This window comes from Salarias fasciatus, chromosome 4 (assembly GCF_902148845.1).
Source record: "Salarias fasciatus chromosome 4, fSalaFa1.1, whole genome shotgun sequence".
Lineage (NCBI taxonomy): Eukaryota > Metazoa > Chordata > Actinopteri > Blenniiformes > Blenniidae > Salarias > Salarias fasciatus.
The window spans coordinates 20,058,697-20,084,566 of NC_043748.1; the positions used below are offsets into that span (position 1 = coordinate 20,058,697).

General features: G+C 46.2%; 1 protein-coding gene and 1 long non-coding RNA gene across 2 annotated transcripts; one reads left to right on the plus strand and one right to left on the minus strand.

Moving 5' to 3' along the window:
- Window positions 1-9,910: 9,910 nt before the first annotated feature.
- LOC115386909 (12-(S)-hydroxy-5,8,10,14-eicosatetraenoic acid receptor-like) lies at window positions 9,911-11,716 on the plus strand. The gene is made up of 3 exons (XM_030089370.1): window positions 9,911-10,059; window positions 10,440-10,845; window positions 11,255-11,716. The coding sequence occupies exons 1-3, from the start codon at window positions 9,911-9,913 to the stop codon at window positions 11,714-11,716; spliced, it is 1,017 nt and encodes a 338-aa protein (XP_029945230.1).
- A 1,615-nt stretch (window positions 11,717-13,331) lies between these two features.
- Window positions 13,332-20,625, minus strand: LOC115387493 (uncharacterized). Its single transcript, XR_003931378.1, has 3 exons — window positions 20,614-20,625; window positions 19,759-19,768; window positions 13,332-13,467 (listed from the first exon to the last, which is right to left on the minus strand). It is a non-coding gene; the product is annotated as an uncharacterized LOC115387493 (long non-coding RNA).
- Between the last annotated feature and the right edge of the window lie 5,245 nt (window positions 20,626-25,870).

Below are 25,870 nucleotides of genomic sequence, written 5' to 3' on the forward strand. Positions count from 1 at the left end.
ATGCAACAGGACACTATTTGAGAAGAAACCTGATGGAGTAAAAGAGCGTTTTGACTTCAGTTCCCTCTTCACCTGATTTATGAATCCAAGCCCTGGGTGGGCCGATGGTTTTCAGATTCAGATTCAATTTATTCGTCCCCGTGGGGAAATTTGTCTTCACCAACTGAGACATACAACAACAACACACATTATACATCACAGACAAGAGCAACTACAGTGGGGGCAGACACAGCAGTATTACTGCTATATTGCAGTATAGCAGTACAATGATTACAGCAGACAACGGTTGGCGAACTGGTCGGCCTGTCAGCGGGGCCTGGTGTTTAGGGCGGCTACAGCTGCGGGAATCAGGCTTTTCCCGAGGCGGGCCCTCCTGAATTTTAATGTTCTGTACCTGCGCCCTGAGGGTAGTGGGATGAAGTAGTGGTGTAATGGGTGTGTGATGTCCTGGACTACTGTGTTTGCCATTCGGGTGATGGATCTATTATTTAGCTCTGTCAGGTTGGGTGTGGGGAGGCCGATGATTTTAGCAGCTGTGTTTGTGATGCGTGTAAATTTGGCCCGGTTAGTGACAGAGAGCATGGTGTAGAAACATGTGGAGCAGAACAGGAGGATGGGTTGGATGATACTTTTATAGAGTAACAACAGGAGGTGGGGTGCTGCTTGTAATCCTTTAAGTTTGCGGATGGTTGACAGTCTTTGTTGGCTTCTTTTTTGAACGTTACCAGAGCAAGAGAGACAGCAGGAAATGAAGACTCCAATTTGTTTACTTGCTTCAGGAAATAAACCAAAATAAAACTCACCAGAATTTTGTGGACGTTGATTCTTTTGCCTGCGTAAACCAAAACCCATGATGCTTCAGTGGCAATTTGAAGATTAAGTTAAGTTTAGATTTTTTTATTGAAGACTGTAGGAGCCATTTATCATTTCGTTAGTTAACCACCAGGGGGAGCAGTAAGGGGAAGTACAAAGGGAGCACACAGGTGATCAGGGGCAGGTGTGGATAGAGGGACAGGTAACAGTCTTTCACCGTGTCCAGGCAGCGTGTGGATGGTGGGTTTTGTGGCTTATGGAAGTGGAACTTGTGTAAGCTCACCCGACCAAATCTTTACCCCTGTAACCTGTGGATTTAACAACACATGGAAATAAATGGGTCGCAGCACCCAAACGCAAAAAGAGCTAAACTGGATTGATTGATGCGCCGTATGGGCACGCGTCCGAGATTCTCCCTCTACACCCTCAAAGGACTCAAAGTGTAGCAGCCCTATAGGGAAAGGGCTCTACAAAGACAAATAGAAACTACACTGGCGTCAGAGGAGCACAGCGAGGAGGGGGAAGAGGACGGCCAGGGGAAGACGGGAACAGTGAGCAGCAGAGAAGTTAGCTGTGAAACTCAGCTTTATTTACAGCACTGCAGGCTACATGTAATCTACATATTTCCTCTGGGGAAAAGGGAGATGTTATGTTTACTTCAGCGGGATGCTGCAGAGGGGGCGCTGTGTGGTTGAGTTGAAGTTGAGAGTGGAGACGAAGAGTGGATTTGGATTCATTCAGGTTTGTCCATACCTGTTCTGTGTCTGCGCTCCATCTCGGACTGGACCAAAGTTCCTTCAAACAGGCTGAATATTTCCACAGCAGCAGCAGTTGGTCTCTGGCGGGTGAAGTCTCGATGTGATGGAAGGGAAGAGTTTACACTGATGGATGGATGAGACAGGACAGACTACATTTAACATACAAACATTGACAAAGCGTGTGCTCATTTCAAGAAAACTGACAGTAGTGGTCTTTAAAGAATAAATGAGAAAACCGTCTGGATGCAGCATCAGCGTCAGAGCGAAGAGACGAAGGTGAACAGACCTTCAGGAGAGGGACAGTGCTCCATGTAAACAGACTTTATTCTCACACTAACAAACCTGAGCCAGTTCCAGAAGACTTTCCAGAATGTCTCTATTCTAAACACGTAGCGTCAAGCTTGATTTATGCTTGACCCGTCTGGGTGGCTTCTGAGGCTTCAAGCAGATAAATGCTGCATAAATTTGTTTTTGACAAACAAATAATGTTTCTGGTTGAAGAATGTTTCTTGTATTAAAACAGTGTTGAATTTCTAACTGAATGCAGTCCTGTATGTTCTTCTCCCGTCTCCAGCAGACATTTTCTCAGCTCATTCTCCTGTCAGGGTACAAATTCCTGTGGCGTCCGGAAGAAGGACTTCAAGTCATTTCAAGCTAAAGCTGCAGTCCCAGCTGCTCGTGCGTTGCTGAGACGCTCAATGTGCAACAAGTTGTTGTGTCCTGCAATACCACCTCCCTCCACTAGTCTCCACTCACAGGATCACCCGCTGATGTTGATCCGCAGAAGAAGAAGAGCTTCTTCTTCTACTCTACTTTAGCACTGTGCTGGACGTGGGTTTGCGGTACACTGCCCCCTGCAGTTTGGGAGCAGACACGAGGCGAGGAACAAAGCCACACACTTCTCTCGTGCACGTTCACGCACGAAGGAGAATCCAGCCTTGAAAGCTGCACAAACCGCAGTAACGATAGCATGTTAGCCCAGACTGAGTGGCTATGAATCACTGCTTCTGCTTTCAAACAGCTCAAGCTCCGTTTCCACTCTTTCTGACACACGTGCTGTTTAATGCTGAAGCTTTCTGCTTTCAAATCACTGCTGTTGTTTCACTTTGAACAAGATCTGCAGCTGCAGCCTCATTTCTGTCTGCTGGCTTCTAAACAAATGGAACAATCCTCCACCACTCACATTCATGCCTTCATTCACACTTTTACTAAGCTGTTCTGTGGAACTTGTTTGAAATCTTCCACTTCTTACTGAACCACAGTTTGTTCAGATTTCAGCAGCAGCAGTTAGTCGTTGCTTGATAAACTCTCTCAAAGCCTGAATTGAACTCATTATTGTTGCAGCAGGAGATGAAACATTTCCTCTGTGAGAAACGAGTCACGCAACAACAAACAATCAGCCTCCGAAGCTTCTTCTTCTCTCACTGTTTCTTAAGGATCACAAACAGCGTTCAACCTCATACTGACACCTAGTGGACACAGGGGGAACTGCAGGTTATCAGCCTCACCTCAAACAGTTGCAGATCTTTTCTGAATGGACTGTTTGGTTTACAACTCTCAATTCAATCATCATCATCTCTGAGACAAACATTTAATCAAAAGCTTTGAATGATAGACCTTACCTTTTAATTTCTGATCAGTTGTAAATTCTCCCGAAAGATGCCGGGAATCATTTGGGGAATCATAAGAAATCGATCACTGTCAAAGTTAGAAACTTTTCTAGGATGTAAATTTCATCCACAATATAACTCATTGAGAATTTTACAAATTCTATTTGTCGTTGACTTTCTCATTCAAACTGGTTCCCTCTTTGCAGACATCCAGTACGGATAAAACTGTCTTTCAATATGTTTTCATCATTAAAGTCTTTATTTGAACACACATAAAAAGACAGTATTGCTGTTAATTGCAAAACACCTGTAGGCCTGTGAAAAGTAGCTACATGTCATACAACCAAGTAGATATTCAACAGTTTTACAGATATCCGTGCAGCCAGTTGGATCGTCATAGCAGTACTCTTAAAGTTCTCAACATCATCACCAATCTTTCAGCCTGTGTTCATATGATACAGTCTCGAACATTAATTCCATCCAATCCGGACTAGTTGTACTTTTCCACACTCTGAAGATCACTTGGCCAGCTGTGACAACTCCTGTCTTAATCACTGCCAGGTTATACTTTGACATATTGGGAATTTGTGCTTTGTCTGCCACATAATCTTGATGATACTAGAATTGTTGGTCCCACCTACTTCCCTATATGTTCAGGAAACCTTTTTCCAGAATAAATTAACCAGTTTACGTTCCCAAATTGCATGTATGAATGCTCCCGTTTCTGTCTGGCACTTCCAACAAATACGTTTTTCATAGTTTGCCTCTCATGATTCTCATTCAGCATCTTGTCTGTCAGGTCTGAGCTGCTCAGGATCAAAGCTTGATGGTAAAATAACTGGCCAGTGGGCATCATAAGACAGAAAAAGGAACAGGTGCTGGTAGATGAAGATCCAACCTGCTGCTCTCACATCTGTCACTGTGACATGACGAGGAGGAGAGACTTCCTGTCCAAACAGAGAAACCTGTCTGTCACCATGAGAAACCGCACAGTGTCAGAGACAACACAGCCCTCCACTAGAGGGAGCCCCACTCCATCACACTGCTGTGGTTTGTCTCCTGACAGTGGCAACACAGAATGATGTGAATAATTTTAGATTTCCAGGTTTTCTACATTAAATGGTTCTAAAATGTGATCTGAAGCTATTCTGTGACACAAGTCTCAGCAAATACATAGTTGTTAACCTAATACCACTCAAATAGTTGTACTATTTCACTATTAGAGCAAGAGAGAGACCGCAGGAGGGAGAGAGTTCATAGACTGGAGCAGAGAACATGTTTAATGACACACAGTAGTGAAACATGTCGAGTGGGAAAGATGAGAAGAGAAGCTCAGTGCAGGTCCTCCAGCAGTTTTAACCTCCAGCAGCCTCACTGAAGAAAACGGTCCAGGAAGGCCTGAACCAGCTCTCACTGTGAGCTTTACTAGATAGAAAGGTCTTAAGCTACCCATCCATCCATCCATCCATCCATCTTCAACCGCTTATCCAGGACCGGGTCGTGGGGGCAGCAGTCTCAGCAGGGACGCCCAGACTTCCCTGTCCCCAGACTCTTCCTCCAGCTCTTCTGGGAGGATCTCAAGGTGTTCCCAGGTCAGCTGAGGGACATAGTCTCTCCAGCGTGTCCTGGGTCTTCCCCGGGGTCTCCTCCCGGTGGGACATGCCCGGAACTCCTCCCCAGAAGAGATGGCCGAGCCTCCTCAACTGCTCCTCTGGATGTGGAGGAGTAGCAGCTCTACTCCGAGCTCCTCCCCCTGTCTCTAAGGGAGCGCCCAGCCACCCTACGGAGGAAGCTCCTTTCAGCCGCTTGTATCCGGGATCTTGTCCTTTCGGTCATGACCCAAAGCTCATGACCATAGGTGAGGGTGGGAACGTAGATTAACTGGTAAATCGAGAGCTTCGCCTTTCGGCTCAGCTCCGTCTTCCCCACAATGGACCGATACAACGACCGCATCACTGCAGCTGCTGCACCGATCTGCCTGTCAGTCTCACGCTCCAGGTCTTAAGCTGAGCCTTAAAAGCAGAGACTGTGTCGGCCTCCCTAACAGAAACTGGGAGCTGGTTCCACATGACAGAAACCTGATAGCTGAAAACTCTGCCTCCTGTTCTGCTGTTAGAGAATCTAGAACCTCCAGCAGACCAGCACTCTGAGAACGAAGAATGAAGACTGCAGTATTTTGAACCAGTTGAAGACTTTTTAGGCAGTTGTTGGGGCTCCTGATAACAGGGAATTACGATAGTGTACTCTGGAGGGAAGAAATGCATGGGTTCATTTCTCAGTTTGGCTTTGAGCCAACATGTTCCTAATTTTAGAAATATTATGCAGGTGGAAGAAGGAGGTCCTGCAAACCTGTTTAATGTGGGACTTAAAGGATCAGTCCTGGTCTAAAGTCAGACAAGCGGAGGAAATAAAGATGTAACTCTTTTGGAAATTTTCTGGATTCAATTGTCATGAAACTGACTATGAACCGTTTCTGAATTTTAATAGCTTAACTCAGTAATACTTTTCAATAACTTCACTGTAACGTACAACAGAGAAATGAAACTCTGCCCAAGTATCAAAGGAGCTCCTGCCGATCATAAAGAAGCAATTAGTTTGACCAAAACACACATTTTTATAATTTTTATGACTAATGATTTTCAAAAATTTCACTGTGGTGTACTTTTTGCTTGTCTTGTAATTTGCAGACGGACCCCGAACAGCGCAGCACTCCCGGCTCCACACACAAATCAGTGTAGTTTTTCTGCTGAGTGAGACAGACGCTTCTAAAGACGAGCTTGTCGCATATCGTCCGCCTCACAGCGGGCCTCAGAGGCTCAGCGGCAGGCTGGAGCAGGAAGTGACCACTTATCTCGGTTTAACGAGAAAAAACTATTTCCTTCTATCTCGTACATCTCCTGACAGCGGAGCGGATAAAACGGGGGATTTTTCATGCCTTCCCTCGTACACGGTGACGTGATGACGTCACAGGAAACAGGAAGCAGTGAAGTCAAACACATGCAGAAGAACTGGACGGTGGCTGAGAAAAACACTGAGAGAACAAAGACTGGAGAGGAGAGATGGAGGCAGTGTCGAAAGACACACACACACACACACACACACACACACACACACACACACACACACACACACACACACACACACAGTCTTGTATTTCTATCCTTGTGGGGACCGTCCATTGACTCCCATTCATGTCTAGCCCCTAACCCTGACCCTTACCCTAACCCTAACCCACACCACAACACAGCCTAACCCTAAAGAAATGTTTTTGCACTTTTACTTTTTTCAGTAACAACATTGTCAAGAAAACACTGTTTCTCCTACTTAGGACCGGAAAAAGGTCCCCACAAGGCACGTCGTTCCACGTTTAGCATTTTGCACGTTTTCCGGCCTGCTGCTCCTCTTCACCAGCCTTCATCTTCTCTCCTCGCGCCTCGTTCTCGGGTTCTGCTGAACTTGGTTGAGGAACCTTCATCTGATTCAGGCGTGCTGAAGCAGGAGAGCTGGAGAACCCGAGGGTTCTCATGCACCAGGTTCTGACTTAACTCCCCTGATCCAAACTGTCCAGGATGAAGATTGATTCAATTCAACTTTATTTGACACAAACAACACAGTCAACTGAGAATACAGAGAACCCTGTAGAACCAGACTCAGAGCTGGCAAACTCCGCGCCTCCCTCTCCCAATCAGATGCCGAAAAACTGATCCATGCCGTTATCTCCTCCAGGCTGGACTACTGTAATGCCCTCCTCGTCGGGATCCCCGGCAAGAATCTCCAAAAGCTCCAGCACATCCAGAACTGTGCTGCCCGGGTCCTGACGAGGAGGCGCAAGTATGACCACATCATTCCTGTTCTCCACTCTCTTCACTGGTTGCCAATTCAATACAGAATATACTTAAAACTCTGCCTCCTCACCTACCGATGTGTGCATGGAACTGCCCCTGCCTCAGAGAACTCCTCACTCCACACACCGCCCCACGAAGCCTCCACTCCACCACCTCCACCTACCGCCTGCACCAGCCCAGAACCAAACTGCACCGTGGGTGACAGAGCAGTCCAGGCGGTCGCCCCTCGGCTCTGGAATGAGCTCCCAGGGACCTTGAGGGCCCCACAGAGTGTGGAACTGTTCAAGAAAGGCCTAAAGATTTTTCTTTTTAAAAAAGCCCACACTCTTAAGTCAACCACATAAATTTTCTGATTTGTTACTTGTTAATACTTCTGTTTTTGTTATTATGCTGTGCTAATTGTGTCATGTTTTTATTATTGATTTACCTGCATTTGGCACTTTGAGATTTCTGTTTGAAATGGAAAGTGCATTATAAATAAAATGTATTATTGCTATTATTTTAGCTGGAGAACCCTACAGAACCAGACCCAGAGGAGGAGAACCTCGCAGAACCAAAATCAGAGGAGGAGAAGTCTGTAGAACCACACTGGCCCAGTTTACATGAGTGTTTTTTTCAATCCGATTGAAAACAATTGTGTTAACATGTATGGCAGTGTTTCTCAAACTTTTTAAGCCAAGTACAACCTCAGAAAAAATTAGGCTTTCCAAGTACCACCATTATGACCAAAGTAAAAAAAAAAAAATAATAATAATAATAATGTTTTCAAATGAAGACAACACACGCAGGAAGCAGGTATATTTCTAATAGTCTTGGTCTTTATGTTTTTGTTTAATTCTGTCAGCCACAGTTAGCAAAGGCAGAACACGAGAACTGTCACACAAAAAGGGGCAACTCTCCCTCTCACTTAGCCACCTGATAGCCTCGTGTTCGCTTCACTGTCGTCAACTTCAGTTCCAGCAGGGCTGCTGGTTGTATTCTCCTCCTGTTCTGCACTTCTTTTCCTAATAGCTCCTGTTTGGAGCCACATTTGTAGAGTTTTCGGACCTCTCATCACACCTCTGCACGCTCATGACGGTGAAGCTAGTTTAATCGTCAACGACGTATGTGCGCGCTACTACGTGACTGAGCGTGACCACGTCGCAGTCCAACACATTAAATTAGAAGAGAACAACTTAATGTGAATTACAGTTGATTTGACGTGTTTTAATTTGAAATTATGTATTTTGGTGGTAACATTTGTTTCTCAAAGTTCTGACTTTTAACTAATCTTCAAAGAATATATAAATTTCTGTGATTCCCCCACGTACCACTAGAGGGCGCTCACATACCACCAGTGGTACGCGTACCACAGTTTGAGAATGGAGGATGTATGGCATACAAAGCGATCCACGATGAATCCCCATTTACAAAGACCCTGGGTGAAGTGGATTACACGCGTTCCCTTACATGCGCAAAAAGTCTCTTGTTGAACTTTCAGGTTTGTTTCAGGTTTCAGGTTTTGTTTTCAGTTTTGCAACCAGCAGTCCTCAGCGCCGAGCAATGTGTTTTAATCTGCTGGATATCTGCTCAAAAAATGTTCCAACATCTCCATGACACGCTGCTCAAGGAGCGAGCGCTCCCCCGGCCGGGTGTAAAGCACCGGGGCTCCGCTCCGCTTGCCGATGTATCGAATTAACTGGTGTCCGTGTTAACTTGTGACCAACAGATGTTGAAAACCCGACTGAAACTTGTTGTCGTTCCAGCGAACGTCGGTTATGTACAGTTACAGTAAATTGATGTTTAGAGTCTTTTGTGAGTCTTCTTTTGACATCTGCTGTTACCAGCATGTGTGTACACGGAATTCCGCCATCACTCGTTAACATGGGAACCAGTTAATCCGTAACACCGGCCGTTCGGTCTGCTCGTAGTCTGCCTTGGAGTTCTTTGACCAACTCGCTGTTGCGCGATTTGTTTCCATCTCTCCTCTCCAGTGTTTGTTCTCTCAGGGTTTTTATTAAAAAAGTGTTTCTCAACCACCGTCGGGTTCTTCTGCTTGTTTTTGACTGTCCTGCTTCCCGTTTACCGGGCACGTCATCACCTCACTACACACGAGGGAATGCATGCACAGAACAAATAATCCCCCGTTTATTCCGATCCGCTGTCAAACGGCGTTTATATGAGACACGGAGCGGATTATCGATCGGCATAGACCACCTCGTACAATCGGATCAGAAATACAATCTGGTCCGAGTGAAGCGGATCCACTCAGTGTTTATATGACACATTTACAATCCACTTCGTATTATAATTCCATTATACGGGGTCCATGTAAACGTGGCTACTGAGAACAGGAGAACCCTGTAGAACCAGACTCAGAGGAGGAGACGTTCTTCACGGAGTGTTGATGAATGAATAACATCTTCAATGTTTAACGTCTGGTTCCCGGTTTGGACTTTAACTCGGTCAGGCTGCAGCGCTCTGGAAGGGTTCCTGAGAAACACTGGGTGAGTGGGAGACACGTCTGCTGCAGGCGGAGGAACGTTCCAACATGCAACACAGCTGGGCTGGAAGGCCGCCGCCGCAGAACCCAGGATTTCACTGTTTGGTTCCAGAAAAGGCTACATTTCCATGGCAACGAGGGAGGACTGGTGGAACCCGGTGTGAGGCCTTCACAGAACAGCTGCTTCACTCCGTCATGAAAACCACTTGAAGTGAGAAAATTCTTCAGAAAAATAAAAACAAAAAAGTGGTTAAAAACCTACTGTGACGGAAAGAGGAAGGAAGAGTGTAGGCCACGCCCCCTCTTCAGTAAAGTCACGCCCCCTCAGCCGTATAAAAGCCCTGCAGCTGGCCTCCGCTTCCTGTGAGCTCAGTGAGCAGAGCGAGCAGGGTGAGCAGGGTGATGGCGCTCAACCAGAGCTCTGACCCCGGTCCAGACCACTGCCAGACCCCCAGCAACTCCACCTACCTCACCCTGTCCTGGGTCATGGTCCTGGAGTTCAGCCTGGGTCTGCCGCTCAACCTGTCTGTCCTCTACGTCTTCATCTTCAGGTGAGGCTGCACCTGCTGCGGATGTTCTCCCTGTTCTCCAGCATTACCGATTAGAGTGGACTGTTCTCCGTGTTCTCTCTTGTTAATTTTTAGAGTGGACTGTTCTCCGTGTTCTCCATTGTTCATGATTAGAGTGTATGGTTCTCCGTGTTCTGCTGTTGTTAACATTTTCAGTGTCCGGTTGTCCGAGGTTTCACCAGAACCAACAGCAGAACAGTGTGGTTTTCAGTTGCCCTGCTGTTGCCGTGGAAACGAGGATCTGCGGACCTCGTTCCGTTTCTGGGTTCCGTCTCTGGGTTCTGTCTCCGGGTTCTGTCCCGTTCCGTACCTTTCACCACAAGAGTGTCTGGAATGACCCCCATCTGCTCCCCCACCTCCAGGTTCCGGTTCTGGAAGAACCGCAGCGTGTTCCTGTTCAATATTGTGGTGGCGGACTTCCTGCTGGTGGCCTGCCTGCCCGTCAAGATCTTCCACTACCGGCACGCCGTTCGGCGCAGCGACAACCCGGCTGTCTGCCGCTCGCTGCTCTTCATGCTCTTCCTCAACCGCGGCGCCAGCATCGCCTTCCTCATCGCGCTGTCACTGGACCGCTACTTCGGCGTGGTCCACCCAGGCCGTCAGAACCCGGTCCGGTTTCTGAGGAGGACGCCGTGGGTCTCCGTCTTCATCTGGCTGCTGCTGCTGCCGCTCACCGTCCCCACCATGGTCACCACGTTCGAGTGCTGCAACAGCCACGGCCGGGTGAAGGAGACGTTTTACCATGACGTCACCGACACCTTCAGAGAGGTACCGCCGCCCGGGGAACACCACGTCACCTCAGGGAGAACCTTAGACCTCCTGAGACCTCAGGAAGAACCTCAAAAATTTCCTGAGACCTCAGGAAGAACCTTAAACTTCCCGAGTCCTCAGGAAGAACCTTAGACCTCCTGAGACCTCAGGTAGAACCTCAAAACCTCCTGAGACCTCAGGAAGAACAGTAAATCTCCTGAGACTTCAGGAAGAACCTTAGACCTCCTGAGACCTCATGGAGAACCTGCTGAACCTTCACAGATCCAGGACTAAGATCAGGTTTTTACACATGAAGTGCTCCCTAGCTCTCATCTAAAGGCACCAGCTTTGGCCAGTGCTGATGCTAATGCTAATGCTAATGCTCCAGCTGGCTGCCATCAGCCTGAGCCTGTGGTTCTTTTTGCAGGTGGTGTTCTTCGTCCAGATTGTGGTTCCCTTCGTGGTCCTGGTCTACGTCACGGCGCGCATCGTGTCGCGGCTTCGGCGGAAGACGGTGGGCGAGAGGACCAAGCTGCGGCGGGCCACATGCGCCGTGATGGCAGTGGCGGCGGTGTTCTCCGTGTGTTTCCTGCCATGTGCGGTGGCGCGCGCGGCGCTGCTCGCCGTGCGGGTGAGCGGCGACCAGGCGGCGGAGGATGTGGCAGTGCAGGTGTACGACAGCCTGATGGTGCTGTCCTACACCGACTGCCTGCTGGACCCCCTGGTCTACTGCTTCTGCAACTCCGGCTTCAAGGACGCCTACCTGTCCACCTTCTGCCCCACCTTCCTGCGGCGGAGGCTGAGCGCCGCCAGCACCACCACCACCGCTGCCGCCACCGTCTCCTCGTCTGGCCTCAGGACGGCCTCGCTGCCCATCGTGGAGAATTGACTTTCTCTGGGAGCCTGCGAGATGATGGGCACCGCCGCCACCGCTGCCCACGCTGCCCACGCCAACATCTGATAACTCCAGGAAATGATGCCGCCACACATCCTTCACCTCAGCGCCGACACAGATCGTATCTCGTTCCACCGCTGCAGAACCGTCAAACTATCTGCAGTCCATCTCCTCAGCGGAAACATGCCGACCACGCCACGCTAGCGTTCTCACAGCTAACATGCTAACATGCTTGACAGAATGAACAGCTGCCCAAAAAAAAACACTCACAGTAAGCTAGCATAGCCATGCTAACACTAGCCTAGCAACATGAGCAAGAAGCCAGTTTGAATTTTTGGTGAAAAATGTTCTAATAAACGGTTTCATACTGTATGTTCTCCTGAACTCTGACAGCACAGCTAATGCTAGCTAGCTAGCTACCGGGTGGCTAGCTGGCGTGAAGGCTATCATCAGGGAAACGTCAGCATCGTGTCATAAATGTTTTGAGTGGATGTTCTGAATGCTGTCCTCATCAGAGCCTCTCCCCGGCCGGGTTTGGTCCTCGGGCCTCACGCTGGACACCGCGGTGTGAAACGCTGCCGGATGCAGCGAGCGTGTCTGTTATCAGCTCACTGGGCGGACGCTCGTGAAGATTAGAACCTCAGGAACCGTCTGACTGGAAGGACGAGACGGAACCCTGAGAAACAACAAGTGAAGAGAGAAGACGGAACAGAACCGCAGAACACACCAAGTCATCGAGCGGCGGGAGAGAAGACGCAACCATAGAACACACGAAAAAACATTTTCTGTAAAGCAGGAAGTAAATGTGAAGGGTCAGGAGCTAACAATGTTCTGCTGGTCGCATCAGGAGAACATCTGAGAAAACTTACTCTCTGCAGGGTTCTACAGAGTTCTCCTCTGAGTCTGGTTCTGCAGGTTTCTCTTCCTCTGAATCTGGTTCTACATGGTTCTCCTCTAAGTCTGGTTCTGTGTTCTCTCTCAATCTGTGCACATTTGTCCTTATTTTCAAATATTTGTGACCATTTGTCCACATATTTAAGACTAACTAAACATACACACACACACACCCCTCTTCCTGTTTTTCTCACCGTGGCTCTTCATCGTCTCTCAGTCCAAATATTGACTCAACTGCTGAGCTTCAGTTTTTAGATCACACACACACACACACACACACACACACACACACACACACACACACACACACACACACACACACACACACACACACACACACAAATACACACACACACACACACACACACACACACACACACACACACACTGTTTATCTTCAGTCCCAGATTCTTTGACATTCAGAATCCAGAGGTCAAAGTTCACAAGCCAAACTGCTAGAATCAACACTGTGTGTGTGTGTGTGTGTGTGTGTGTGTGTGTGTGTGTGTGTGTTCTTATCAACCCAGTCGGAATGCTCATTCTTATTTTCTTTTAATTAATGTTATACACTTTAAAAGCATCAAAAATCTAAAATTTATGTTTTGTGTTTTTTGTTTTTTTATGTTCTTGAAGAAGTTGAAGTCTTCCTTCTGCACGTCTCTCTTTCCTCTGATCGGCTGCTCAGCCCATCTTCTTCCGTTGGATGGGCAGGACACTCCTGTCCCTCCCAGGCCGCAGTAACCTTCAGGGTCTTTGCTGAGGTACTGCTGGTGGTGATCCTCAGCGTAGTAGAACGTCTGACCGGAACAGATCTGAGTGGTGATCGGACCGAACCCTCCGTCTGAGAGCAGCTGAGGAACACCGGAAGATTCTGGAACCCACTCACACACACACACACACACACACAGGTGTGTTAACAGTGGGAGATGAGAGCAGAGCATTAGCAGAGTGGTGAATACCTAGAGAACCAAGCCCAGAACCATCAGAACATCAGAGGCAGATCAGAATCACGCAGTCGTCCCTCAGCAGAGAGAACGTGTGTGTGTGTGTGTGTGTGTGTGTGTGTGTGTGTGTGTGTGTGTGTGTGTGTGTGTGTGTGTGCGTTCTCGTATTTCTATCCTTGTTGGGGCCAAATGTCCCCACAAGGATAGCAAAACGTGAAACGACGTGCCTTGTGGGGACCTTTTTCCGGTCCTAAGTAGGAGAAACAGTGTTTTCTTGACCATGTTGTTGTTACTGAAAAAAGTAAAAGTGCAAAAACATTTCTTTAGGGTTAGGCTTTATTGTGGTGTGGGTTAGGGTTAGGGTAAGGGTCAGGGTTAGGGGCTAGACATGAATGGGAGTCAATGGACGGTCCCCACAAGGATAGAAATACAAGACTGCGCGTGTGTGTGTGTGTGTGTGTGTGTGTGTGTGTGTGTGTGTGTGTGTGCTACCAAACATGACGGTCTTTTCCATCTGGAAAAGGAGGAACTGTCCGGTTTCCGTTCACGTGATGTTTTACTGCACACAGAGGAACAGAAGAGTTCAAAGTGCAGAGTTTAGAGTTTAGAGTTTAGAGTCCAGAGTAGGGATAGACCAATATGGATTTTTTAGGGCTGATGCCGATACCAATTTTTTTCCATCACTCTTAGCCGATGGCCGATTATGGACTGCTGATTTTCTAGAGCTGATATTTGCAGCCGATAATGCTTTTGCTCCCTCAATTTACATTAAAAAAATGACCCAATAAAAACAAATATTACAGGTCTCAAGCTTAAAATAAGAAATATTTATTAAACAGTAAAATAATGATTACAGCTTTATTAAACTTTACACAGCATACTTTAAATAGTTCAGAATTTTTGACATGAATTTGTATGGCATCCCCGTTAGCAGTTGCCTCCAGCTGGCAGCCGCGCTGGTTTCACTTTGTTTACCACTAGTAAAGTTAGCTCCAGCTGGAGGCAGCGCGGAGTGATATGAAGGGAGAGAAAGTAGTGCCAAGCGTTCACGAGGTCTGACTTTTTCGTGAACAACGGTTTTGTGATGCAAATATATCACTCTTTCGAACACATATTGGTTCGAGAAGAAAAACGCTTTATTTTGGTGGCCCCAGCAAAGTTGCTGGACTACTTTTGTCTGGACCAAAACCGGACAGGATCTCCGCTCACTGGACACTGTCAGGGGTAAGTCTGTGTGAATGAACAACACTGCTGATGGGGATGCCATAGAGATACATGTCAAAAATCCTGAACTATCCCTTTAAAAGGAACAAAAGGTGTTTGGTGCTATTTATTATTCAAATAATGCCGATAAAATAAAATAAAACAAATATTTAGACATCATTAAAACAACTGAAGTATATACGTATACTTTTAGAGCTGCCCGTGGATGCCTGTCTGTAGATCAAGCCAGTGAAAAATAAATCCGCGCGCGCATTGGCCAATGCTGATTAAAGTCAAATATCGGCCTGACATATCGACTGGCCGATGTATCCGTCCATCCTTAATCCAGAGTTTAGAGGTTAGAATTCAGAGATTAGAGTCCAGAGTTTAGAGTTCAAAGTTCAGACTCCAGAGTTTAGAGTCTAGAGTTTAGAATTTAGAGTTCCGAGTTCAGAGTCCAGAGTTTAGTACTCAGAGATTGGAGTCCAGAGTTTAGAGTTGAGAATCCAGAGTTCAGAGTTCAGAGTTGGGCCATCCGCGATATAAAGAAGCTGCTGTGGTGCATTGTGGTCCACCATCACCACAGCTCATAGCTGATGTCTCAATGAATGAGTTTGTCATGGGACGGATCTGCGGTCCAGGTCTGGATGGATCTGGGGTCCAGGTCTGGACGGACCCAGAGCAGACTCCATTCAGAACTCTCCTCCTGGCTTACAAAACATTTACAGGAACGGCTCCAGCCTACCTGGATTCCCTGATCCAGGTCTACTCTCCTTCACTCCCACTTCGCTCTGCATGTGAGCGACGCCTGGAGCTTCCAGCCCAGCACGGCTCTAAACCTCCAGCCAGACTCTTCTCCTCTGTTGTTCTCAAATGGTGGAACACACTGCCAAACTCTGTGCGTTCTGCTGCATCCCTACTTTTGAGAGACAGTTGAAGACTCAATTGTTCAGAGAACACCGAGGCACTTAATCCGACTCCACCTTAGGGGTCAAATAGGTCAGGTGGTCCAAAACCCAGCACTTACTTAGCACTAAGTAGAATGAAAAAAAGCACTTCTTCTGCAACTTGAACACCTTCGACCAATTGCACTTGAAGCAGTTTTTGCACTTACTAAAAGTTTTTCCTTCTGAATTCTTGCTTGTGTTGTACGTCGCTTAATTTGGACAAATGCGTCTGCTAAATGAAATTGTAGAATTGTAGAATTGTAGGCTGCAGTCACCAGAATGCACCTGCTGACAGGAGGAGCTGGTGTTTCGGACCAGCTGGTTTCTCTGATAACTGCTGACAGACTCTCTTTCACGTCTCTTGTTGCCGCTGGATGTTAAAAACTGACAACAAGACGAGTCGCACCGACTAGCAGCAGCTCGAAACGCTGACGGAAGTCTGTCATCACTTAACCACACTGACCACTTGATGAAATGGGAGATTTCAGCTCAGGAACACACACACATGCAGTAATATTTGTATAACCTTTTCTCAGGAAGTCAAGCAGGTAGAGCTCAGAAAAAACATTTCTTCTAAATCAGGGTCGGCAAACATCTTTTATCAACAGATGAAGACCGAAGAACCTGCAGGAACAGAATCCGCCATCAGAAACCGGCAGACTGCGGTGTCTGGAGTGTCTGGAGTGTTTGCACTAAGCTGGATCCAAGCCTTCGCTGCTGAACCCGATTCTCCACGGTTTAATTTCCTGAGAACATCTGATGAGACGGCAGGGCTGCAGCTTCTTCTCTGTCTGAACACCATGAACATGGGCTGTGTGAGTGGAGAAGCTCTTTACCCAGAATCCTCGGCCATGTTGCGCCCCCTGGTGGAAGAACAGACTTAATGCTGCTGGTTGTCATTTATCCAGAGTTGGGCCGAAAAGAGAACCGTTTGTTTTCCAGATACACTGGATTATCGAGGCACTTTCCTTAAAACTAAACACTCACAGCTCTATGAGACCAAAGCCAGAGCAGGACTGAACAGGATTAAAAAACTTAATCTACAGGACAGATCAGATGAGCTGAACTCCAGCCTCATCAAAATTCTACCAATGATTACAAATGGAGCAACAATAAGGAAGGATTTCTGGTGGAAAAGGTTTGAGCTCCTGTAAAAGCAAAATCTGTTGCTGTGTGTGGAGAGTTGTGTACTTGAAGATAATTTTCTCTTCAACTGACACAATCAGAAATCCTTCATCCAGGTGAACAAATCCCATTCTACAAGTCACAGATTAAAAAACTTACAGGCTCATTCTTTTCTAGTGTTGTTACAGTAAATGTGTTGAAAAAAAAAAAGATTTGTTCTCCTCGATCAATATGAAGTTCTTCACTTAGAGTCTCAGATTCTGGTTCCTTCAACTCCAAACCAGAAACACCTTGAGAGAAACACCTGGAGACAAAACACCTGGAGACAAACACCTGGAGACAAACACCTGGAGAAAGACACCTGGAGAAACAACATCTGGAGACAAAACACCTGGAGACAAACACCTGGAGACAAACACCTGGAGAAAGACACCTGGAGAAACAACATCTGGAGACAAAACACCTGGAGACAGACACCTGGAGAGAAACACCTGGAGAGAAACACCTGGAGACAAAACACCTGGAGACAAAACATCTGGAGACAAACACCTGGAGACAGACACCTGGAGACAAAACATCCGGAGACAAAACACCTGGAGAGAAACATCTGGAGACAAAACACCTGGAGACAGACACCTGGAGACAGACACCTGGAGACAAAACACCTGGAGACACAACATCTGGAGAGAAAAACCTGGAGAGAAACACCTGGAGACACAACACATGGAGAGAAACACCTGGAGACAGACACCTGGAGACACAACATCTGGAGAGAAAAACCTGGAGAGAAACACCTGGAGACAAAACATCCGGAGACAAAACAACTGGAGACAAACACCTGGAGACAAACACCTGGAGACAGACACCTGGAGAGAAACATCTGGAGACAAAACACCTGGAGACAGACACCTGGAGAGAAACACCTGGAGACAAAACACCTGGAGACAAAACATCCGGAGACAAAACACCTGGAGACAAACACCTGGAGACAAACACCTGGAGACAGACACCTGGAGAGAAACACCTGGAGACAAAACACCTGGAGACAAAACATCCGGAGACAAACACCTGGAGACAGACACCTGGAGACAGACACCTGGAGACAAAACACCTGGAGACAAACACCTGGAGACAGACACCTGGAGAGAAACACCTGGAGACAAACACCTGGAGACAGACACCTGGAGACAGACACCTGGAGACACAACATCTAGAGACAAAACACCTGGAGACAGACACCTGGAGACAAAACACCTGGAGACACAACATCTGGAGACAAAACACCTGGAGACAGACACCTGGAGAGAAACACCTGGAGACAGACACCTGGAGACAAAACACCTGGAGACAAAAACCTGGAGACAAACACCTGGAGACAGACACCTGGAGACAGACACCTGGAGACAAAACACCTGGAGACAAACACCTGGAGACAGACACCTGGAGAGAAACACCTGGAGACAAACACCTGGAGACAGACACCTGGAGACAGACACCTGGAGAGAAACACCTGGAGAGAAAAACACCTGGAGACACAACATTTGGAGACAAAACACCTGGAGACAGACACCTGGAGAGAAACACCTGGAGACAAAACACCTGGGGGCCAGTGTTGGGCAAGTCACTTTAAAAAAGTAATTAGTTAGAATTACAAAATTACTTCTCCCAAAAAGTAATTGAGTTAGTAACTCAGTTACCTCATTGAAAAAGTAATTACTCAGCAAAGTAACTGACGTTATTGTTCATGTTCTACACATTACCACATTCTATAACATCTATAACATCAAAGATGTTCATATCAACTGATTGAAGAATAAAAACACTTCATACAGTATTTTAGAACATTTGGTATTTATTTGAACTAAATTGCAGCCTGTTAAGAAAACACAAATGTAAACTTCTGGCCATTAAGTAGTGCAAATCTCTGTAACTGTACATTAGTTACTGTGTGCCAGTGGACCTGCAGTCAGTGTTCAGCTCGGCTCTGGCCGCCTGCTGGTTGCTTGTTTTAACTGAGCGGCTCCTCTCCCTCCTGCTGCGTTTGGGCTCGGGGTCGGGTTAGCAGCAGCAGCAGGTGTCATGCTAGCATGTGGCAGACGTGAATAAAGTCTTCCAGTGAGACTTCAGTTTCAGAACGCTTCCTTTCTGTGTCCTGGGATCCAGCTTCACGCCATTGTCTCCGTCTTGTTGTGTTTACCGGTCAGAGCGCGCAGCGAGTGAGACACGTGAGCAGGGCATGCCCGCCCACCAGCCAATCATCATCGCGTCTTCATCACCCCCCCCCCCCCCCCCATTCCCCTCTCCCCCCTCCTCCCTGCTCTCTCCTGCAGCTGATGTGTGCGGCAGAAGCGGACACTCGCGCTTCATTCAATCTAGTTGTTGTAACGCGCCACTTCATATTCTTAGTAACGGTAACGGCGTTGCAACGATGGGAAAAGTAACTAATTAGATTATTCGTTACTGAAAAAAATAACGCCGTTACTAACGCCGTTATTCCCAACACTGCTGGGGACAAAACACCTGGAGACAGACACCTGGAGAGAAACACCTGGAGATAAAACACCTGGAGATAAAACGCCTGGACACTCAGTCAGTGGAGGAAGAGGCGGAGCTTAACAGAGATCGACAGACTGCATAGCCAATCAGAGGAGAGGAGCTTTAGTCTCAGACATCACTTTGAAGATACCAGATCCTGATTGATTTGATGTGATACAAAATTCTATCTCTTTTTTTCTGCAAAAACTGAGAAGTAAATGGTGATTTCTCCCAAATTCTATAAGAATAAACACATGAATGCTTGAAAAGGAGTTTGCATGTTCTCCCTGTGTGTGTGTGTTGATTCCCTCCGGGTTCTCCGGCTTCTTCCTGCGATCCAAAAACATGCATGTCAGGTTAACTGGTGACCCTAATGGCGTGTTTCCACCTTCCCTGCTCTACTGTACTCGACTCAGCGCTACCCTACCTACGGCGCTGCTGGAGTCACGATGGAGGATAATGGTGAGATTGGTTAACAGTTTGTTATTATAAGGTAGAAAAATGTGTTATCTGGATTGATAGTTTGTGTAAGAATGTATTTAGACGCTGCTCTCGGGAGTTTACAGTCATTGTCCTCTGAGTAACGTAATCACACTCAGAATGCCTCCAATAAACTCCAGCTGACAGCAAATGTAACGCCTGACATTTAATAAAACCATAGAACAAAATTTTATCTTCTGAGGCACTTTTCTCAATATCTGATTCTTTTCCTCCACATGGTGAAATGAAATGTGTTTTTTCCCCTCAGTAAATATTAAAGCCCTTGTATCGGCCATGTACCCACACGCTGTTTTTTTTTTGTTCAGGTTTTTTTGACAGCGTTGCCCCAGTAAAGTTGTCAAACATTTTAAAGCCAAAGGAGGAAGTTTGAATTTTGAAATGTAGAGAAGATGTAAGAGTTTGAACCACAATGACTTGGCTTTATTGTTTGTGTGTGTGTGTTTCCTCTCTCCCATGCTCTCAAAGGGAAGACGAATATGACGCCTCACTGTCAGGAGAGGACAAACACCTCCACCTTCTCAGGTGGAGACCGGTGGACACCTTCACACACTGCAGCAGAGGAGATGAGCAGATGGATTTGTTTTTCTGCCGCGTTGCTCTTCAGTCCTGGAACTGGATTAATAAACACTGAGCCTGATGTTGAGGGAGAGATGAGAAACTGTGGAGGGTTTTCTGGATATTGTCGAGACCAGAAGAAGCAGTCTGTTGATAAAAGGTTTTGGTACTCATAGAACAGAGATACATTGATGTCTGACAAACCGAGCTCTTCATTCGTGTTTGTTTTGAGGTCTTCACAGATGATGTCTGTCATCTTGCTTTGCAAAACTGAAGCATCATTGAATAAATGATGAGATGTGAATCCACCTGTCAGTGAATAGAAGAGGAGTAGATGAATTGTAGACTTACCAGTGGGTGTATGGAGGAGCAGCAGTGACACTAAAAGCATCATGTTCAACTAAAAGTGCTCAGTGATCCTCAAATTAAACTTTCTAAAGTGTGTGTGGTTTCTCATGGTGAACACCAGGTTTCTCTGTTTGGACAGGAAGTTCTTCCTCCTCGTCATGTCACAGTGACAGATGTGAGAGCAGCAGGCTGGATCCTCATCTAGGGTTAGTCCAGGGTTAGTCTTTGCAGACGTCCACTGGATGTCTGCAAAGAGGAAACTAATTTGAATGAGAAAGTCAGAGACAAATAGAATGTGCGAAATTCTTAATGAATCGTATTGTGGATGAAATTTCCATTCTATATAAGGTTCTAATTTTGACAGTGATCGGCTTGTTAAGATTCCCCAAATGATTCCTGACATCTCTCGGGAGAATTTGCATCTGATCAGAAATTAAAAGGTGAAGGCATCTTATTCAAAGCATTTAATTAAATGTTTATGATGATGATGTTGATGAAATTGAGAGTTGCAAACCAAACAGGACAGTCCATTCAGAAAAGGAACTGTTTGAGGTGAGGCTGATAACCTGCAGTTCCCCCTGTGTCCACTAGGAGTCAGGCTGAAGCTGAACGCTGTCTGTGATCCTCCGGTAACAGTGAGAGAAGAAGAAGCTTTGGAGGCTGTTTGAATCTCGTTTCTCACAGAGGAAATGTTTCATCTCCTGCTGCAACAATAATGAGTTCAATTCAGGCTTTGAGAGAGTTTATCAGGCAACAACTAACTGCTGCTGCTGAAATCTGAACAAACTGTGGTTCAGTAAGAAGTGGAAGATTTCAAACAAGTTCCACAGAACAGGTTAGTAAAGGTGTGAATGAAGACGTGAATGTGAGTGGTGGAGGATTGTTCCATTTGTTTAGAAGCCAGCAGACAGAAATGAGGCTGCAGCTGCAGATCTTGTTCAAAGTGAAACAACAGCAGTGATTTGAAAGCAGAAAGCTTCAGCATTAAACAGCACGTGTGTCAGAAAGAGTGGAAACGGAGCTTGAGCTGTTTGAAAGCAGAAGCAGTGATTCATAGCCACTCAGTCTGGGCTAACATGCTATCGTTACTGCGGTTTGTGCAGCTTTCAAGATTAAGGATTCTCCTTCTTGCGTGAACGTGCACGAGAGAACGTGTGTGGCTTTGTTCCTCGCCTCGTGTCTGCTCCCAAACTGCAGGGGGCAGTGTACCGCAAACCCACGTCCAGCACAGTGCTAAAGTAGAGTTCTGCGGATCAACATCAGCGGGTGATCCTGCGAGTGGAGACTAGTGGAGGGAGGTGGTATTGCAGGACACAACAACTTGTTGCACATTGACCGTCTCAGCAACGCACGAGCAGCTGGGACTGCAGCTTTAGCTTGAAATGACTTGAAGTCCTTCTTCCTGACGCCACAGTAATTTGTACCCTGACAGGAGAATGAGCTGAGAAAATGTCTGCTGAAGATGGGAGAAGAACATACAGGACTGCATTCAGTTAGAAATTCAACACTGTTTTAAAGGTTGTATAGAAGATCTTTATTATTAACAAAAATGAATTAAAGCTAAAAAATGGCGTTACTAAGCTGCAGCAGCCTTGTTTTTATCATGATCAAAAAAAATAAAATAAAAATTAATCAACTCTGGAGGTTGTAAAATCAATATTACTTTAGCCAATCAATAACGAGGTAGCCTCGTTATCTATTGGTTTTCTAACGTGTCAATCAACCTCTCTACATTTTTAGCGTAACTGTCATGCTCCTACGCACTTTACGTACCCCCCCTCCTGTTGTCGGCACAACACTCCCCCATGCGCTCCACCCCACTCCCCCCATGCTAAGCTCTGCTGCTGCAATCAACACCTTTTCACATGTAGACTTGAGACAATTTTTCTTAATCATAGCTACAACGTGCTGCCATTTGGCGAAAATGTATGTTTAATCTTAAAACAAGACTTGTATGAAAAAGTCCGGAGAGTGAGAGGAGGAGGGGGGGTTTGTTCACGTCTGCAGGCTGCAGCGCACAGACAGACCAGCGTGAGTCTGCTCCAGTCCTGCAGCTCCACACAAACCTCCCCGTCCTCCTCTGATCCACCGAGAGCAGGGACGGGTCAGGGACAGGATTTGGCGCAAGTACAGGATTTTACTCATATTCGCTGTGTTTTGTGTTGTTCAAAAGGACACGTTGGTAGCTATGTGTTAGCGCTATGATGCTAAGTTGCTACATGCTGCTTGCTACTTTCTGCGTAAGGAGGAGGCGGTCCTCCGGAGAGAGCAGGGGAGGAGGGGGTGTGGGTCACGCATGCGCAGCATTTCAAAAAGGACTAACTGTCACTGGATTTCTCCCTCCGTGGAAAATCCTCTATACAGCCTTTAATACTAGGGGTGTAACGATACACAAAACTCTGGGTTCGATACGTACCTCGGTTCTGAGGTCACAGTTCGGTTCGGTTTTGATACAGTAGGGAACAAAATGCAAAACCTAAATTTTCTTGTTGTCCATGCTTCCCATGTCTGCGTGTCTGTGTCCGCTTTGCGGCACATCACCGATGCGAACGCTCTTCTCTCCTGCTACATTCGTGCTCAGCTGTGTACGTTCCATGCAGGCGCACTGATCCACGCATCCTCGAGAAGCTTTTCCGGCTCTCTGGACTGTTTATCTGCTCCTTTATTACAGGTTATTTATAGGAAATTAAGCTCATACATTGTCAGTATGTTATCATTTAGTAGAGTTTATTTAGCCTTTTTTTTTCTGTGTCTGAATCTTGGGGCGGCGCCTGAGCGATTAGATACTTTCACTCAGGGTGTGAACTATGGGGCAGCCAGGGGGCTGTCAGCTCCCTTTGATGAGACATGAGCCCCCCTGAAAACATGATTTGTGAAATTTTTTTTTTTGGGGGGGGGGCCTAAATATGGGAAAAATGCTGTTTCCCCCATGTATTTCCTTTAATTTATTATTATTGATTTTGTTTGATCATAATCATGGATTATATGCAGAATTAGGCCAATTTTAATGGATGATTTGCGCATCACTATTTCACTTTAATAAAGATGCCGACCTGCATGCAGTACTTGTCCTCACCATTGAAGCGTGGGGGCGCTATGCCTTCAGCGTCACTTAAAGCAGACATATTCCGTCCGAGCCCCCCCCCCCCCCCCCCCCCCCCCCCCGACAGCCGCGGTATAGTTACTGCTTTCACTTGTGTGACACACCTTCTCCTCCTCCTGACAGAGTCTGCTCTTTCCGTCCTCCAGCTTTTCTCTGAGTTTCTTCAGACAGAGCTGCAGCCTGTTCGCTTCACAGACTCACTTTTCAAAGTCAGCGTCTGTCATTGTTTGTTTGCTGTGGCGCTCTGGCGCATGCGTTTACTGGCGCGATGTGCGCATACGTGCAACGCGGTCACAAAATCTGTCCTGCACGCGGACGTCCGTGGACAGAAATTCATGACATTACGTCCCAGGGACCAATGCGCCACGCGGACATGTGAAGCATGGACGAAGCTGCTAGCAGTAGCAATCATGGCTGCAGGTGTAGCTGCACATGCTAGCCGCAGAACGTAGACACACGCACCATCCAGCCTGTGAGCCGGGGAAAAAAAACAAACAAACTTTGGCCCGTGAACTCACCCGTGCACAGTGCTGTACCGAACCGAACGGCCCGTACCGAAACGGTTCAATACAAATACATGTATTGTCACGGTACACAGAAGTCACGGTTCGGTGCACACCTCGGTGTGGCGGTCACGGTTCGGTACGTTTTCGGTACAGTGTGGGAAAAGTAACAGAAGCTCACACATGTACAAGACTGTCTTTTTTCGTTTATTTTGAGCAGACCACAACTGACTGCAAGACTTTACACCATCTCCTGTTATAAAAGTAAAAACATAAATACAATAAAACATATAAGAAATGTATTTGGAGGATTCTCTTAATGTTAATTCTGTTCCTACAGAGGAAAAGAAAAAAAACATACAGTAGTGCTATACTGAGGTAGTCAAGTAGCAACTGGCAACTTTGGTAACTTTATTAAAAGGAAAGCTTGTCAGCGTTGTATTGCACAGTTAAATGTAAACACAGTGAACATCTTACATTAGCAGCAATATTTCAATACTAGAACAAGTCAAACATTTTTCAAATAGTACCAAAACGGAAAATCTCTTGAAAATACTTCAAAATAAACAATGGTTGTTTCAATTACTTGAGCTAAAAAAAAAAAAAAAATGCAAAGCAGGACTGAATAGCATCTCCTGGTGTGAAAACACAAAATAAATACACTATAAAATAAGAAAAATAAAATCTCTGCCTTTTAGATTAATGCATCACATTTGTGATTAACTGAGTGTGTACAGTCAGCTGTGCACCTCTTAAGTAGGTACTAGAGTCTCATTCAATTTTGAGTTTTTTTTTTTTTTCAAGAAAATCAGTGTGTCTACATTATCTGAAGTGAGGGCTGATCTGCTGGCAGTAACTACATCCCCTGCCGTCGAAAAAACCCGCTCACTGGCGACTGACGTGGCAGGTGCAGCCAGGTAATGTTTGTCCAACAAGGCTAAGTTAGGAGAATGAGACTCATGAGCCTTCCACCAAGCAAATAGGCTGGAATCGATTGAAATGCAGTTCTTTGCCATGTAGGCATACACTTCATCCTTTGATTTCTGCCTCCAATCAGGATGGTTAGCCTGCTGTGTTCTGAACAGCGGACCAAAAATTTATGCCGTTCCTGATTTTAAGTACTTAGGTGTGATTCTTGACTCAACACTCAGTTTTAAAAAAAACATGTCAAGAACCTATCAAACACAGTGAAGTTTAATCTAAGAAATTTTAGGCAGATTTGTCAATATATAATGCTTGGAGCCGCAAAAATGTTCTTACAGTCAATGATTTTGTCACACATCGAATACTGTATCACAGGCTGGTCATTGACGAGTGTGGGTACTTCAAAATCTATAGAATCTCTTTACAAAAATTCATTAAAAGTTTTTGACAAAAAGCCGAGATCCCACCATATCTGTGATGTTTTGCAAAAGCACAACTTCCTGAGTTTAGAGAATTTTAAGCATTTCAAAGCAGCATGTTTTGTGTATAAAGTGTTTCATGGACTG